Source organism: Hyaena hyaena, unplaced genomic scaffold (genome assembly GCF_003009895.1).
Source record: "Hyaena hyaena isolate Hyena2069 unplaced genomic scaffold, ASM300989v1 scaffold_730, whole genome shotgun sequence".
In the NCBI taxonomy this organism is placed as follows: Eukaryota; Metazoa; Chordata; class Mammalia; order Carnivora; family Hyaenidae; genus Hyaena; species Hyaena hyaena.
This window is the reverse complement of record NW_024081363.1, coordinates 70,755-89,818: the sequence shown is the minus strand read 5'-3', so window position 1 is coordinate 89,818 and position 19,064 is coordinate 70,755. Positions and strand designations below refer to the sequence as shown.

Sequence of the window (19,064 nt, the reverse complement as noted above, 5' to 3'; positions counted from 1 at the left end):
ATTACTGTGTTACTATTTCTCTCTTCAGTTCTGTCAATTTTGTATCATATATTTGGGTACTCTGATGTTGAATGCATATACTTTTATATAATTGTCATATTTTCCATATTGATCTCCACTCAGGTCATGATCTTGGGGTTCATGAGTTCAAGCCCCATGTCAGGCTCCATGCTAACAGCTCAGCCTGCTTCAAATTCTGTCTCCCTCTCTCTTTGACTCTCCCTTACTCATACTCTGTCTTTCAAAAATGAATAAACATTTTAAAACTGTAAAAAAATAAAATAAAATGAGTCTTTTCTAGATAGCATATAGTTGGACCTTGCTTTATATCCATTCAGCTATTCTATATTTCTTCACTGGTTTAAATTTTACATTTAAACTAATTATTAATAAAGGACTATTACCATTTTGTTAACTGTCTTTTGCTCAGGATCATTCCTGTCTACAGGCATCCTCTGTCCAGTCCTACATCTTTTATTGACTTAATACCATTCTTCTGCTCTGCCTGTGCTTCCTTCCCTATTCTCCAAATGTACCCCTCTTAAAATTTTGTTTCCTTCAAGGTTCACTGTACATGTCAGACCCTGCAAGAAGCCTTTTTAGTTTGCCTCAAAGACAGTACTCCTCTATCCTGAGAATACCGTAATACTTTGGTTGAACCATTCTTATGTCATTCACCCTTGTGTTATACTTATTTAAGTATCTGTTTTATGAAATTATAAGCACCCTGAGAGTAAGGACAAGCATTGATACTGAGCAACAGTCAATTGTGAACCTTTGTTCTTCCATGGAGTAAGTATTCATTTAATTCACTAGATTGAACTGAGAAGAGCGGGAAGAGCTGCCCTCTACCTAAACCTCCAGGAAGTAGCTCCCTGTCAAACCCTTCCATCAGCCTCTACTTAACACTTCCTGCTCCAGCTGGAGGGGTCAAGAAAAAGGAAACACTAAATGTTATCATGTTTCAATATCAGGTTTGGGATCAATCACAGAGTAATGTTAGTTACAAAAACTCATGAAAACCGTAATAAGAGGCCAATGATACCTTGCCTTCAGGGTCCACCAGGAGAAGATGCTTTGCCTGGCCTCCCTGCAGTCCACTTAGCACATACTGACCAGGAGACGTTGCACTTTCTCGAACCAAGAAGTCCCCATCCTTTACCAAGAGGCTCTCTGCTGCCTTCCTGCTCAGCTTGCCATGGTAGCAGTCTTCATTCCGCAGCTGCTGCTTAATGTGTGGCAAAGAATGTGAGCTGGCAGGCTGGGCTGTAGCACCTGGCTGAACAGTTTCTGGTGCTTCTAGGGTCAAAATACAAAGAGAGATATCACCAAGCTACCTCCTATTCATTTGATCATTCATTAATTTGTTCAGCAAATATAACTTGAGGCCCTACTATATGTCATGTACTATTTAAATAATGCTGCTTCTAGAACAAATGGAGTTTTTGTTTCCAGAACTTCCAACAGGCTTTAATTTAACGGTAGGTCCAAACATTGCCCTTGGCTTCTGTCGGCAGGAAAGGCTTGCCCAGGTGCAGGAGTTTTCCTTTCAGATGAGAAATGGGACTGACCCGTGAGAATTGCTTTCATAACAGCAGAGAGAGGTACTTTATGTCCCAGGGGCTGTATGTTAAAGACAAAAGAGGCTTACGCAGTACCTGGATCACAGAGAAATTTGAAAACATTCCCAAACTCTGAAAATGCCTACAGTAACTGTGGATTATGCCCACTTTTTAGTATTTAGCTTTTTAATCTTTTTAAACCAAATTACTAAGGGGCTTCAGAGATGCCTCTGACCAAAAAAGTCAAAGCTATGCTGAACCTCACAGCATTCCTATTAAATGACCACTCTGGTGTTTGTGTCACTCACTGGCATGGACAGAGCAGAGTTAATCAGGTAAAAGAAGGCAAAACATCAAGGAGGCCATGGTCTGAGGCAGTTCCCCAATGTTGTGCAGGACAAATATTATCTAGAGTTGAGGGCAGAGGGGATGAAAAGGTATATCCAGGTGGCACGTAATAGTATTACTGATACTCACAGTGATAATAATAATAATTATGCAGTTCTCATTTATCAAATATGATAGGCAGTGCTCAGTGCTCTGCACGTATCTTGTTTGGTTCTCAAAACTAGACAGGCAAGGAAAGGGATCTTTAAAAAGACCAAATGACTTACCCACAGTCACACTGCTAATATGTTGTAAATCTGGGGGGTTGAAATGAGTTCTCTTTGACTCCAAAGCCCAGATTCTTAATCACCACAGTCAAAACCCTTGCCTTGAAAGTGAAAACCTTTCAGTTTTCAAAGGTAGTCTAGCCAACTCTACTTCTGCAGTACCTACAATGGCCCCTCATAAAGAGCAAGGCTGGGGCTCCTGGGTGGCTCAGTCAGTTGAGCATCCAACTTCAGCTCAGGTCATGATCTCACAGTTCATGGGTTCAAGCCCTGCATTGGGCTCTGTGCTGACAGCTCAGTACCTGGAGCCTGCTTCAGATTCTGTGTCTCCCTCTCTCTCTGCTCCTCCCCAGCTCATGCTCTATCTCTCTCTGTCTCTCAGAAATAAATGTTAGGAAAAAAAATAGCAAGGCCATCATGATGATATACAGCATCTCCAGAAGTAATAACAAAAATTCTTAGGTCTGAATCCAGGTAAAAGTTGTATGTTTTATATGGCAAATTTACTAGGAAAATAACTGTAGAAATTGGACTTTCTCTTTTTAAATGCAAGCAATCTTTTGCATAGAAGCCAGCCTTCATCTTTATAAATGCAGAGGTGTGTTTCCATGTCCTTATGCAAGAGTCTTGCAAATGAGAAATCCTCTTTTAACTCTAAGTTCTGCAACTTATACATGATAATATCATGAAGACATTGATACAGGCAACCAGTGCCCTGAAGATATAACCCAACTCTCCTGTTAATATGTTATAGTTTTGTCTCTACTTAAGAACTCTCTGCATAGCACAACTATGATGCGGCATTCACAAATATATCTTTTTGAAAATAAGTTGAGTCTATATTTAATGGCTGAAATATTCTTCTCCACAATCAGGTCTATCTATTGTTGCCAGAAAAAGGCTGAAAGGCATGTCCAGATTTGATGAATAATAAATGAAGTTGGCCTTAGTGCTGCATGCTTTCAGGCATAATAGAGAACTCTGATAAGTAGTCGTGTGTGTGTTTGTGTACATGAGAGGGACAGTGTTTGTGTGAGTGGAAGAGAGATACTTGCACGTGTGTGTGGGGGCACACACATCTTAATGCATGATGGCTTTCAGTTTATTCTGAGATAAGGGTGGAGAGCTTTTGGACATGGACAAAACAAAAGAAAAACAGACATGATATCATCTTGAAAAGAGGCAACAGATCACGGGCCAGCCTGAGGATATGGACAATATTTTCCTATCACAGTTTCCCAGATTAGCACAAGAACAGCATACACTATGCTGGGACATTTCAATCATCTAAACATTTGCTGAAAATCTACTTTTCCTAAAAGTAGAATATGTGACAGATTTTTAAAAATTTTGTTTTAATTTTAAAAGTTATGCATGCTATTCTTTTTTGAAATCTGGGGAACACAGAGAAACAAAGAAAATTAATCACCTGTGGTCCCATAACCAAATACAACTACTCTTTAACATTTTGGCACACTACCTATTATCAACACCTTTCTCACATTATGTTGACTGTGAGAAAGATAATCATAATTTAAATCTAGTTATTTATATAAAATTCCCATACAAAATGTAATAAGTTATTGACCTGATATAATTAATAACATACTTTCTGAGAAGTAGTGAAGATTAAGGAAGCAACATGATTAAGGCCACTCTATATTTAAGTGAGACCTAAAAAGAAAAAAGTGATAGGAATCATGGAAGAAAGTAATCATGTCATCTTGGAGTTTCCATAGCAACTGAAAACATATTTTTCACAATCGGAAATTCTGGAAAGCCCAAGACAAATATGAATATCCACACCCATAAGCATCTGATGGGCAAAACCTCAGAAAGGGAGCCTAGGGCTTAAGGAAGAGAAAAAAATTTTGACATGCAAAATCAAATTAAATAATTACAAGTAATCCCAATAATAAAGAATAAGACATTTAAAGAAACCAATGTGAACTGTGAAAACAACATACTAATGCATTCAATTTTTAAATAGCACATTAGATATTTTGGTGCAGAAACGATTATTATATTAACAAAGGACTGAAAAACTAGATGTCCATCAATAAGGAATGGTTATATAAACTATGATATTCTCATACAACACAATATTATAAAACAATTGAAAATAACAAATATTTGTTCATCTAACATGGGAGAACATAAATATGGAAAGCAAATATTAACAGACTTGAAAGGAGAAATAGACAGCAATAAAGTAGTCGTAGGGGACTTCAATACCCATTTTCAACAATAGATAGATCAACCAGATTGAATATCAATAAGGAAACATTAGACCTAAACTATACATTAGACCAGACTGACTCAACAGACATTTAATAGAACATTTTACCCAAAGCAATAGACTATACGTTCTTCTCAAGAGCACATGGGACACTATCCAGGATAGATCATATGTTAGGCCACAAACAAGTCAGAATAAAATTTTTAAGAATGAAATCATATCAAGTATCTTTTCTAACCACAGTGACATGAGAAATCAATTACAAGAAAACTAGGAAATTCACAAATATGTGGAGATTAAGTAGCATGCCACTGAACAACAAGCAGGTCAAAAAATGTATAAAAAAATAAATCATAAAATGTCTTGAGACAAATGAAAATGAAAAAAACTTATGAGATGCTATCAGAGGCAGTTCTAAGAGGGAAGTTCATAGCAATTAGAACCTCCATTAAGAAAAAAAGGGTACCTGGGTGCTTGGTCAGTTAAGCACATGACTCTTGATTTTGGCTCAAATCATGGCCTCATCGGTTTATGGGATTGAGCTGCCAATGTGGAGCCTGCTTAGGATTCTCTCTCTCCTCTCTCTCTCTGCCCCTCCCCTGCTCACTTTTGTGCATGCGCATGTGTGCTATCTATCTCTCTTTCTCAAAATAAATAAATTTAAAGGGGAGCCTGGGTGACTCAGTTGGTTAAGCGTCTGACTCTTGGTTTCGGCCCAGGTCATGATCTCACAGTTGGTGAGTTTGAGCCCTGCATTGGACTCTGCACTGACAGTGTGGAGCCTGCTCAGGATTCTCTCTTTCTTCCTCTCTCTCTGCCCCTCCCTCACTTGCACATGCTCTCTCTCAAAATAAATAAATTAAAAAAAAAAACTATAATATCAATACTAGTAATTCCCTTCTGCCAAGTTTGATAAAAATAAAGATTGTGTTGAGCTTTTCCTACACAGTGTGATAGGATTGATTGGGGAGACCAGAAGGCATGCTCGAGAGATACTACATTTATATCTAGAGATTTGTTTTTGTTTTGTTTTGTTTTGTTTTACTGAACTAATCAGCAAGCTTTTGACTGGAAAAGGGAAGCTAAGTATGCCTAAAGAAGCTAAAGAGGTTTTTTGAGAAAGTAAGGAAAGAAAGATCAGGAAACATGAGGGAGGAAATGTTAAAAAACGTATTTAAGACATTTTGCAGAAATGTATGTATAAAGTTATCCCTATCCTATTTCATTTTATTAAATCAACACTATTTATATTTCTGGAGTTGGAATTAATTTTTTTTGGAGAGAGCAATGATATCAAGGGCTATGGTACACTATATCCTAATAGGACATAAAAACTGAAAAAGTCCCCAAAGCCTCTATTATTAAACATGTTGCCAGCAAGGCAGGGAGAGGAGAAAGAATGAAAAAAAAAAAGGCTGAAATCACTAAATATGCATTTTGCCATTAAAATTTTGGACAAAGCCGACCTTACTTTCAACTAATGACAGGAATGTTATTATAGATTGATTTTACCTTTTCATATTATTGAATTGTCTATGACAAAAGACAAAGTTTCTTTGTGTTATAAATATTTTTTTCTCCTATGCCGTGCCTTTTATTCCCATGACTTATGCATTCCATAACTGGAAGCCTGTATTTCCCACTCCCCTTCACCCATTTAGCCCAACTCCCCACTCACCTTCCCTCTGGCAACCATCAGTTTGTTCCCTAGATTTATAGGTGCGACTCTGCTTTTTGTTTGTTTATTCATTTCCTTTCCTTTTAGAGTCTACATATGAGTGAAATCATACAGTATTTGTCTTTTTCAGTCTGACTTATTCCTGACTTAGCATAATACCCTCTAGGTCTGTCCATGTTGTAACAAACAGCATGATCTCATCCTTTTTTTTATGGCTGAATAATATTCCATTACACCACACACACACACACACACACACACACACACAGACACACACACACCTCACATCTTTATCCATTCCTCTATTGATGGACACAGGTTGCTTCCATATCTTGACTGAGTTATAAAGATGTTTAACATTAAAGATTTGCTTATAAAGGAACTGTAGTTATGAATCAATGAATATCCCAGGTCCCAACTCAGCCCACCCACTAAGTGAGTTTTCTTTTTTTTAAGTTTATTTATTTATTTTGAGAGAGAAAGACACAAGTCAGAGAGGGGCAGAGAGAGAGGGAGAGAGAGAGAATCCCAAGCAGGCTCCCTGCTGTCAGTGCAGAGCCTGATGGGGGGCTCAACGGTGAGATCATGGGCTTGAACCCTGAGATCATGACCTGAGCTGAAGTCAGATACTTAACTGACTGAGCCACCCAGGTGCCCCTAATAGGTTTTCTAACAATATACTGTTGCTTTGAAAAGCCCATGAAATGGAAGCTATCAAGTATATACTCTTATCAAGTTAGTTTTAATACCTGAGGTCCAGAAACTTTTTTCAAAAAACTATCCTCTCTAACATATGTTACCTTATCCATACTGGTCACTGTACACTGGACAGTTAAATTCACTGCAGAAATCTGAACTGATTGCATATCCCATCATCCATCACACAGTAGTTATGACCCAGATGGCTCTTCAATGAAGGACAGGTGTCCCAGGTGTCATCAGCCAGCCTCCAGCTGACTGTCCCTTCAGGGTCTGCCTCACTTTCAGGGAGCTGCCTTTTTCCCAAACGCTTGCCCTCCCTCGTGTGGCCTACACCCAAAGACTGAAATGAGTGGGATAAAAGACCCAGCTCTTTGGGCCCCACATTCTCTCTGTAGGGTTGCCTGGGGCTCCATCAGGACTACATGGTGTCTCCCTTTCTCCCTCTGCCCAAGCCTGCCTCTTCCCCCTCCCTTTCTGATAGGACCCTGCATGCCAAAGCCCCATCTCAGTGTTTACTTCCAGAGAACCCACCAGGGTGTTTAGGTGCCAAGACTGACTGCAGAGAGCTGACAAGAAGATGGCTCACTTGTCACCTGGCTGGTAAGAAGGACCTTTGTCTCTCAGTCTAGGAGTTAAGGGGGTCTGATGAAGTCCAGGCTCAGCAAAATCTTCTAAACTTCATCTTGTTATTGCTCATGATAGCTGGAGAGTTGTCTTTGGCCTTTTGGAGACACTTTCTGGGCTAGCAAAAGGACTTTCTCCATCTTTGGAGTGAACCAAATGTGGTTCACCCAAATCTGAACCCAACACATTTTTACATTTTATAAAAAGCATTTTTTGTTTGTTTTTAGCTGATTGTAGGCTTTGGGTTTCTTTTGTTTTTATTTATTTATGCTCCTGTGTATGCATTTACCCCTGGAAGCAATTTAGCAGGAGGATGATGTCTGTCTTACTGCATTTTACTCACAGTATATGGCTGAAGAAAGAAGCCATCTTGTTTTAGTGCTCCACAGATGACTTACCAAGGAGTTTTGAAATGAATAAAATTAAAACCATCACTAAACAGAGCCAAATAATGGTCACTGTTCCTCACACAAGCCCACAAATTCAAATTATCTCCTGGCTTTGACAATCCTTCTTTCAGCAAGAGCACATAGCCAAAACCAAGAGTTGGGACCCAGTTAAAATATTTGAAAAGATTACTCAAAATCAAAAACCTTGAAATCCATAATATCTCCACAATTAACTCTGGTATAAGATTGAGGTAAGAAAGAATCCTTTTCGGGGCGCCTGAGTGGCTCAGTTGGTTGAGCATCCAACTTCGGCTCAGGTCATGATCTCACCACTTGTGGGGTCAAGCCCTTCATAGGGCTCTGTGCTGACAGTTCAGAGCCTGGAGCCTGCTTCAGATTCTGTGTCTCCCTCTCTCTCTGCCCCTCCTCCACTCACACTCTATCTCTCTCTCAAAAATGAATAAATGTTAACAAGAAAGAAAGAAAGAAAGAAAGAAAGAAAGAAAGAAAGAAAGAAAGAATCCTTTTCAGTCCCCAAAAATGAGGCCAAGGAAATAGCCTTCCTGAAAATGAGTGACAATGTACTGAGATGAATAGTGGCCCCCAAAATGATACATTCAGATCCTGATCTGCAGTCCCTGTGTGTGTGGCCTAATTTGGGGAAAGGGTTTTTGAAAACGTAATTAAGTTAAGGATCTGAAGATGAGATCTTTCCGGCTTTAGAGCCTACCTAGAAGAGAAAAGGATTGTCCTAGAAGAGACAGAAGACAGAGGTTTGAGATTGGAGGTGAAGGTCAGAAGACTGAGGCAGAGACTAATGTGTCTACAAGCCAAGAAGAAACACCAAGAATTGCCAGCCATCACCAGAAGCTAGGAGAGAGGCATGGAGCAGCTCCTTCTCCAGAGCCTCCAGAAGGAATCACCCCAGCTGACACCTTACTGAGGACTTCTGGCCTCCAGAACTGTGAAGGAATAAATTTCTACTGCTTTAAGACTCCTGGTTTGTGGTCATTTGTTACAGCAGCCACAGGAAACTAATACAGATGGTGAACAGCTACTTACTTTGACGGTGCCACGGGCTCCCCAGTGAGTGAGCTGAGCTTTGATTTGGGGCAGAGCCAAGTGTACTTTGAAGAGCTTGTGTATTTATGTAGCAGGGGTCATTGAGGAAATCCACTCGACACGTGTGCTTCATGAATGAGGCATCTTGTTGGGACTGCCCTCCTCTCTCCTGTGCGTTACCTGCAGTGATTAGTTAATGATCAGTGGATCATGTTTTTACTTTGTAAACAATATGTAAAATCATGTTTGGGTTTAGAATTAACAGCAAGGGAAAAGCCACCCCCAACCTATACAGATTTGAATATTGACTTCTAGATGTGACCTGTAAAAACAAGATAAGCACCAGGCTTTGAGGGAAATCTCCCTCTCTTTGGCTTCCGAGGCCCTCCCTCCCCATCCCTCTACTGACCCACTGCTTCAACACCAGACAGGAAACAAATCAGGAAGACCCAAGAGAGGAACAGCCAGGGAAAAAAAGGGAGCCAACTGTCTAGCAAACAGCAGAAACTGCACACAACACTGCTCAAGGCTGCAGTCCAGGAATCAAGAAAACACACATGCCATACAAAACTTGAAGATCTATTATTTAAACTGCTTTTCAAAATAAGATAAAAAGAGAGACGGAGGCAAACCATAAGAGACGCTTATATACAGAGAACAAACTGAGGGTTGCTGGAGGAGAGGTGTGGGGGAGAGGGGCTAAATGGGGGCTGGGCATTAAGGAGGGCACTTGTTGGGATAAGCACTTGGTGTTGTATGTAAGTGATTAATCACTGGTTCTACTCCTGAAATCATTATTACACTATGACGACTAGCTGGGATTTAAAGAAAATTTAAAAATTAAAAAAATAAATGGCTTTTCAAAAAACTCATTACATAATTATTAAGAATGTAACGTCTGTCTCTCCCTCTGCCCAAAGTTTTGTTTTGCCAAGCTCAGCCTTGAACCAACTGTTGACATTTATCCCGATATTTAATGGAAAGAACTCACCCCTCAGGTCATCTCCTTCTTCCCTCTTATTCTGTCCCCTACTCTTCCATTCTGTTCTATATACTGTGGCCAACTGAATGATCTTTTTACAACTGAAAACCCGATCATATTTTTCAGTGGTTTAAAAACCCCTTACCTTCTTTCCATTGCTCTTTGGATAAAGATCAAACTCTTCAACAAGCCCCAAGCCCTGGTCCTTGCTACCCAGCTTCCCTTGCATCCCAGGGCTCCTGTCACATTGAGCTTCCTGAAGGATAATCTCCACCTTAAGGCCATCTTCTCTGATTGACATGCCTTTCCCTCACCATTCTCCATCACCCTCACCCTTCAAGTGTCAGTTTAAACATCTGTTTCTCAATAGAGCTTTCTTTGGCCATCTCAGACTAGACTAAATCTCTCTGCTTTCCTAGAAGTTTGTTCTTCACCTTTGAAGACCATATCACAAGAGTAAATAATTCTATTATGTCATTTTGTTTAATACGTGTACTGCATCTAGACTTCATTTTCCATGAAGAAGGAAATTCTGCCTCGTAACACATGCTTGGTGCATAATATGACAAAAAATAGTTACTGAATGAATGGATATTAGCACCATATTTCAGGACCTGGTAGCTTGAAGTATTTTGCACCATCCAGATGGTTCTGTCCTCAGAATGCAGGATAGAATATTTTGGTTTTTCCATTTAAACAGGAACATTTATGTTTTTGGCCAGATGTGCTACAAGACCACCACCAGGCTGACCTGCAGTGGTGATGCTGACATTTCACTGTCTTACGTTACAACATCAGTTTTTCTATTGTTTCAGTCACTAAACCCCTGGATGTGGTCCAAAAAGGACCAATTTTATACTGGATTTCATATTATGATGAGTAGTGCTATAATTTTCATAACATACAATATGGAATCCCAAGGGCACACCAAATAGGGGAAGCCCAGTCAGAAGATGACTCCTCCTTTTCTCTTGGTCTGTCTGTCAGCTGTTACACATCACCGTGTCCCATGTCATACTCCCGAGGGAAGAGTGGGATTTCTGAATAAGGAGGGCTGGTCAGGGCACCTCATTTCTTTTTGCATCATGCAACTTATGGCAGTGTCCATTTGCTTGGTTATGTGTATTTATGAATTAGGTTATCTAGTTTAAACCTACGTCCATAAATGGACAAGTGGCTAAAAGATCACTGCAAATATCAAAGACTGAAGATCATTCTTTTACTCTTATTACAAACTCCTCCTCAGCTGTTGTTATGAGCTTATAAACAAGAATGATCTAATTAGTTCGGAACTTTGGCCTCACAAAAGTTAAAATTATCAGGATTTTAAATGTGGACCTGTGTCTATTTCCTTTATCAGTAAATGCACTAAATGTATTTTGGGCTTTGAGATATTATCTAATGATAGTATTCAGCCACTGTAATTAGCAAGGCATTTAAAAAATGTTTTTTATCATTAACTCTAACTTTGAAATTTTCTAGTTTTGTGTGTGTTAAATTTTTTAATTTTCATTTATTTTTTGAGGAGAGTGAGCAAGCAAGGGAGAGCCAGAGAGAGAGGGAGACAGAAACCCAACCAGGCTCTGTGCTATCAGTGCAGAGCCCAATGCAGGACTCATATTCATGAACCATGAGATCATGACCTGAGTCAAAGTCGAGAGTCAGATGCTCAACTAACTGAGCCACCCAGATGCCCCTTCTGTATGTTTTATAACACATGCATATATATAAGCATACGTGTATATAAGTTATACATGATTGAATTATGATTTATTTAGGGGTGCCTGCTCATAAAAACTTACTGAAAACAGACTATGATCAAAAGTGTTGTGGGGCGCCTGGTTGGCTCAGTTGGCTAAGCAATCAACTTCTAAGCTCAGGTCATGATCTCATAGTCCATGAGTTTGAGCCTTGCGTCAGGCTCTGTGCTGACAGCTCAGAGCCTGGAGCCTGGTTCAGATTCTGTGCCTCCTCTCTCTGTCACTCCCCTACTCGTTCTCTCTCTCTCTCTCAAAAATAAATAAACATTTTTAAAAAGTGTTGTAAGAGGTCTGCTTCAAAATTAACATGGACCTGAGTTCAAATCCTTGAGATACTTCTTACTGTTTGTGTGGTCTGAGGTAAGTTATTTAACCTCCCTAAGGGTCAGTCTTCATATCTGTAATATGGGGATGCCTAGCTTAAAATATGGTTGTGAGGACTAAATGGAAGCATGTGGGTGATATACTTACTGAGAATAATAGTGCTGCCTTATAGAGATGCAGTAGGGATTCAATAAATAGTTAATATCTGCTCAGTTACACATGTACTCATTGATGCTGGGGCTCTGCACAGGGTACTTCTCTCCTGCTGCAATATCCTCCCTATCCCTTTCTGTACCTAACTCCTATTTGTACTTTAAGATTCCACCTCTTTCAAGAAGCCTCCCCCTTAGGGGCCCCTGGGTGGCTCAGTCAGTTAAGAGTCAGACTTTGGCTCAGGTCATGATCTCACAGTCTATGAGTTTGAGTACCACATTGGGTTCTGTACAGACAGCTCAGAGCCTGGAGTTGGCTTCAGATTCTCTGTCTCCCCCTCTCTGTGCCCCTCCCCCACTCCTGCTCTCTCAAAATAAATAAACATTAAGAAAAATAAAATAAAATTAAGAAAAGAAGCCTCCCTCTTAGACATTCCCTCCCCCAGCTTGGGCCAGGTGCTACTCCATACTATAGGCATCTGTTTACTTGTCTGTCTGTCTTCCCCTTGAAACTGCAAATTCCTTAAGTCCTTAGAAAGACTAGAACACATTTCTCGGTTGTATCCTCTGCATCTTCAATGACTGGTATGAAGTAGGTCCTCAAAAGAAAACATGTTTGTCAGCTGAATTAACATATGCTGAATGTCTTCTTGGTCTTCTTTCCTCAGCATATTTGACCCCACTGTGTTCTGAGTCAACTTTTAACACACAGCACTGCCTCATGTGCCTCTTACAGAATATGGCATGAGCTGACCACATCAGGTCTACCATCCCATAGGATTACACAAAAGCATCAATGTCTATAGCCAGTCTCTCTTGAAAACAACCATTCCTTCTTTTTTCAAATGCACTATTTTATTTAACTCAGCAATGTTGCATATACATATATATTTCAGTCTATACCCAAATTTAAAATCTTTCTTGGGTAAAGTGTGTGGTTGATGACATGCCAGCCACTTTGCATTCCAAAATTTCTTTTTGCCAAGTATTACTTTGAGAAGCTATCTAACCTGCCTAGAAGAAGATTTGTGGCAAAAATAAATACATAGTATACAGTGTATATACTGTTAGTACCAAAGTTTTTAAGTGCAAGACTTTAGGGTTTGTGGTAATTTAATGTCTTTTTGATTAAAAATATCAATACTTCCATTTGAACTTGAAGGTCTGGGAAACATTATTCTGTTTTACTAATTAATTTTCTTCTCCATAAGAGAATTAAATATTAAGGAATAGTATGTTTTATAAATCTGGTGACAAATATAATTAACTCCTTGAACAACCAGAAGACTATTGCAGTGTTTATAACATACTAGAATTCAAGTTTTAAATCAGTATTTGAATAAATAAATGTCCTAGGAAGGAAAAGCCAAACCTTATTGAAAATATTTGCATAGCTGTTTCTCAAATGATTATGTCTAAATCTCTAGGAAACCCCATAAAAATTATGTATTTGCTATTCTGGCAACTGCTATTAATGTGCTCACTGGTCAAGAATTTCAGAGCAGTTTTTATTTGTATTATTTTAAGAGAGAGAGTGTGAGCAGGGGAGAGGGGTGGGGAAGAGACAGAGAGAGAGAGAGAGAGAGAGAGAGAGAGAAAATCTTAAGCAGGCTCCACACTCAGCACAGAGCCCAACACAGGGCTCAATCCCACAACCCTGGGATCGTGACCTGGGCTGAAATCAAGAGTCAGATGCTCAACTTACTGAGCCACCCAGGCACCCCTCAGATTAGTTTTCCACATATGCCCAAGTAGTCACAGGGAGGCCTCAAGATAGGAACATCTGATTTCTGGGTGTCTGTGGATGAATGGACACTATAGTACTAAAGTCCTTCCTACCACAATAGGAGGAGCCTTAATTGCTGTGGCCCGTTGAGCAGGGGTCAAGTCCTTCAATCCCTCCTAGCCTTCTGGTACCGCAAGGGAACTTAGAACCTGCTTTCCTTTTTTTTTTTTATTTTTAATTTTTAGTGTTTATTTATTTTTGAGAAAGAGACAGAGACAGAGTGTGAACAGGGGAGGGGCCGAAAGAGAGGGAGACACAGAATCTGAAGCAAACTCCAGGCTCCAAGCTGTCAGCACAGAGCCCAACATGGGGCTCAAACTCACAAATGGTGAGATCATGACCTGAGCCGGAGTTAGCCACTTCGACTGAGCCACCCAGGCACCCCAGAACCTGCTTTCCTCAGGAAACAATGATTTTCAGGGGAAGAAAGTACTCAGCGAGAGGACTTTTTTGAAACTGCAAACACCATCTCTTACCAATCCAAGATTCTTAAAGGTTCCCAGCTATAAACTGTTACCTTAGGGCCACCACAAGGAAGGTGCCTCTGTACTGGTTCCAGACTATCCCACAGTCAGAGCGCAACCAAAGAACAGGCACTTGCAATAGAATTTTCTATTAATGTGTTTGTCATCACAAAATATACATTTAAGTTCCAATACTGGCAAACCAGAGCAGTAGAACATGGTGTACTTGTCTAGGAGACAGCCATCATGGCTAAAATTAATTCTAGAAAAATATATTCCAGGCTCCAAATGAAGGTTTATCACAAAAGTCTGTTCATCGTTTGAATCTGCTTATATTGGCTTAGTGCATATAGAAACCACGAAAGAATAAGGGGTTACATTGTTTGTTAATTTAAAGGAGAAATGAAACCAAGATAAACAGAAACAATAAACTGGATTCTATGACAAGGTTACACTTAGAAAAAGAAATATCTTGAATAAGATGGAAACAATCCCTCTATATCCATTAATTCCTTCAGAAATGTTCCTTAGGACTCTATCCTAGGTCCAAGACTCCTCTGTCTTACTCCTATACTCTCTCTGTGCAGTCATCTGGGAAGTGGTCCCAGCACATCAGGAATTCTGGTTCCCATTTATACTTTATACTTTTCTTCTCTGTGTCTGGGTAATTCCCATTCATCCCTCAGGTCTTGGTTTAGTTGTTTTGTATATGTGCTGCCAAAGCAAGCACATGGTTTGGTTGTTTTGTTGTAGAGGTAATTTTAGGGAGACCCTCTTGAGCCACTCAGATTATGTTAGGTTTCCCTCTTACTCATTTCCATATATCTTGGGCTTTGAAACACCCATCCTATTTGTAAGCATTTGATTGTGGTGTATCTTCCTGGCTAAACTACAGATAATATGAATACTAGCTGTCATTCCATCCCTGCTCCATAGCACAGCACCAGACTCCAAAGAGGTCCTGTAGTCAGAGTGACGTGTTAAATAAATGAAGAATAGAGAATGAGATCAAAGAGCATGTGGAGATATTTCCAAGTGAGCATCCACACAGGTACAAAATGATTATATTACAGGGCACATGTGGTAGGTTCCTGACTTTTAAATCCTTAGGTTAGGGATTTCCAATTAAGGAAAAGGAGGGAAAGGGAAAGAGGAAGGAATACAGCTCTTAGGAAGCATAGTTGTAAAAACACATTTATACTTAGCATTAATTTGTTTTAGTCATATTACTAACAGTTAGGTTAAAATTCTAAGTAACTTTAAAGTATGGCAAGAAAATTTAATGTCTATCAAATGAACCATATGTTTAAAGAATTCACAATACTGTCTTAGTTCACTACTCCTACTATTTTTACATGGTAGAGGAAGGTAGTAATCATAGCTATACCTAAAAGGACAAATCCTCATGTATCCCCTGTGTATAAGAAATAGTAAAGTGAATAGATTACATTGGCATAATTCCATAAGAAGTATGAAAGTATCTTTAGAAGTGACTACCTTCCAAGTGGAAAGTTCCTACTAATTTAATCTGAGTCCCTAAGTGTGGTTATCTAACTTTATCCTCCGCAGTATTATTTATATCATCCACTTATCCACTCCTCTAGTGCTGCAAAAACTTTGCTTTCCAAAGAAGTAAGTACTTTCAACAATTTAAAAGAATTAAATGACTAATAGCAAATTTTATGAAAACATTCTTTCAATCTGATAGTTGATGTTCCACATTTGCATTGTGGAAAAGTTGTGCCCAACATCAATTATTGCATCCAGTAGTAAGACATTGAATGCCCTGGGAAGTATGGGGTAGGTGGGCCCCTAATTGGGACTCTCACATTTCAGATTTCTTTTTGTTTTCTATGCCAAGCAGACAAAAAGGGTTTTATCTTAATCCTAATGGATTTGACAAGCATCAATTTTCACATTAGCTTAATGTCTGATCTTCTTTGAAGTGGAGCTCCCTTGAGTTTTAAGCAGAGAAAGCACCTTTCCAGAGAGACTTTTCATGATTTTAAAGCAGTTAAAGACCTCAGGAGGTAGAATGACAAGTGTGGTGGAGCACACAAGAGCGAGGGGAAGCCACGAGTCTCCCAAGTGACACACACGTGCATTCTGGGCCTCTCAGAATGTGGGACGCCCACGGCTGAAGCATTATGTGTTTGGTCGTGTACACCTGACTTTCCCATGAAGTATTTCATAGTGAGGACCACACACAACCATATGACTTACAAGGAACAAGGAGAGTGGCAGATGGGGAAGGAAAATTGTACCTACCTATTGCCCTGCTTTGTTCTAAACAGTTCTCGTACACACTGCTGCATTTGGAGTTTCCAGGCTGCATGAACAACAAATTGTGAGACATTTACAAACATGGTATACAATCATAAAAAGACAAACAAAACAATAATAATGCTCCCAGAAGAATAAAGCAGACAGCTCCACTTTCTGACATAGTTAGTGTCTGACAGGTAACACAAGGAAGGTGAGATTTTGCGTGGGGAGCATAGACTCCTATGATAGTGTGTTGTGTGGGGGCTGCAGAGGTGGGTCTGATGCGGGAGTGGTTTTAAAGGCTGCAGTGTAAGGCCCGCATCCTGAGCGTCACAGCTTTTGCTAGGGAGGTCCCATTCCAGAACTCAATCCAAGACTCAGCCAGCAAGTGTGAAAGTGTGATTTCCAGGACACTTGTATAAACTCTCAGTATTTAGCAAGCCTCTATCTAACAGTGCATTGGCAGACTGAAGGCCTACTCTGAGGAGGTTTGTGCCAGCCTCACTTTTCATCCTTAAAAATCTCATCCATCAAAGGGTTGCATTGATAAGTATATATATATATACTTACACATATTCAATAATAGAATGGGATCACTGATGCCTTTGAGAAGGGCAACGTCTGTCCTTTAGAAAGATTAATCTGGCAATACCATGCAGAAGAGATTGAGGTAATGAAACTGGATACAAGGAAAGGGGTTTTGGAATCATCTGGGCACATGAAAGCCAGAACTTAGAAAGGTGCAATAGGAATGTAAGAGGTTTGGTAAATCCTATCAAAAGATTTCATGGTAGAATCTTCAGTCTTGAAAACTGAGTTGATATGGAGTCCAAAGTGTGAGAGAAACAAAAGACTACAGATTAATGAAACAGTAGTGGTGTCATTAATGAAACATGAGTAAGTCAGTAGAGGAATCTGGTTTGGAATCAAGGAGAAAATGCTGAGTGCAATCTTAACATAAACAAGTAATGTAATGCTTATGGCATTACAGCTGGAGAGATGGTAATAGCTGAAGACAGAGAAGCTGCAAGAGTGTGTACACAGGTGGCATGCCAGAGGAGAAACCAAGGCCAAGGCCAAGGGCAGAGCAATTGTGGTAAGGGTGGCAGGGGGTAGGGTTTGAAGGGGAGTGGGTGGAAGAAAATAAAATACAAGAAGAAAAGATGTAACTTACTTTGAAACAGCTCTCTAAGATGACAGGGCAAATTTAGTAAAATGGTAATTGTAGACTCTAGATTGTGAGTATATGAATGTTCACTGTATAATTCTTTCGACTTTTCTGTATGTTTGAAAACATTCATAATAAAATGTTGGAAAACATGAAAATAAGAAAAAAGAAGCAACTAGAAATAGGGGCTTAGAATGACACAATAGAGCTGCTTTAGAAACTAAGAGAAGGTGTAAAAACAAGGGAGAGGCAGACAACAGGTATCAAATTCTGTAGACAGATTCAGAAAGTTGAAGAAGAAAATTGATTTAACCATGAAGCCATTGGTGATCAAAAAACCACTTTTGACCATTGTAAAAGTAATTTCTATCAAGTTGTCAAGAAGAATTCAGATCCTAGAGGTGCAGTGTTGATGCAAAAACTGGGAAGGAGACAGTGGTTTCTAGAAGTTTGTGAGTAAAAGGAGGTGAGACATTATAAGTTTTTTTTTATTTACAGATTTATTTACAGACAGAAGATAACCAGTAGACAAAGAGAAAATAAAGATTGAGACAGGGGCTGATAGACAGAACAAGGGCAGAGAGTTGGAAGGTGGGGATGGGATCAGGAGTTCAGGGGAAGGACTAGCTGTGAAGGCAGGAGCTAAGGGCGAGAAGCAAGGAGAATACAGGAAGGCTTGGAGACGAGGAAAGGTGAAGTTGAATGTAACATGTTGGACCGCCCTCATCTTCCCAGTGAAAGGAGATATGAAGTCATCCACTTAGGCAGGGGTGGGGGATGGGGGGTAGGGGTGAGGATTTGGAGTAAAAACGGTCTAGTGCAGGCTCCAACAATGATTCATTCTCTGGCTCGGTACTGAGGAAGATACTTTCTCTAAACTAGCATTTGGAAACTCAAATTAAACTCTCCAGTGTCAAGGACAGAATCACATTGCTAAATTCTGGTAACCATAAAACATTACTTACCAAATAGCACAACTTTTCACATCGTATGGGGCAGTAGGCCGTCTGTTCTGTGGCTTGGACTTTGATCCGCACATCTGAAACACCACCTGCAGGTGGCTGCTTCCCTGGGATTTCATTGTAATACTCATGATCTTCTCTCTCCGCAGCAGGACCGTCAAGAGGCACTTCCTCACTGTAAGGGAAAAAAGAATCCCCAGGAGGCTGGGTGGGAACTCAAGTGCTGCAGGGGAGGCAGAGGGATCAGAACCATGCAAATCATCCTGAAAAAAGTTTGCATTCATGTTTTAAATTTATAGCTGTGCTTAAGTGATGTCAAACAGCTGGATGG

At 39.8% G+C, this 19,064-nt stretch overlaps 1 protein-coding gene across 1 annotated transcript in view; it reads right to left on the bottom strand.

The window, feature by feature from the left end:
• SHC4 (SHC adaptor protein 4) overlaps positions 1-19,064 on the bottom strand; it is a gene marked incomplete at its 5' end in the record, with an annotated part of 83,868 nt that overhangs the window by 5,979 nt on the left and 58,825 nt on the right. The window contains 4 exons of the mRNA XM_039218056.1: positions 1,046-1,299; positions 8,871-9,050; positions 16,607-16,667; positions 18,737-18,908. Coding sequence (XP_039073987.1) covers positions 1,046-1,299; positions 8,871-9,050; positions 16,607-16,667; positions 18,737-18,908 — 667 coding nt within the window. The remainder of the gene's footprint in view (positions 1-1,045; positions 1,300-8,870; positions 9,051-16,606; positions 16,668-18,736; positions 18,909-19,064) is intronic.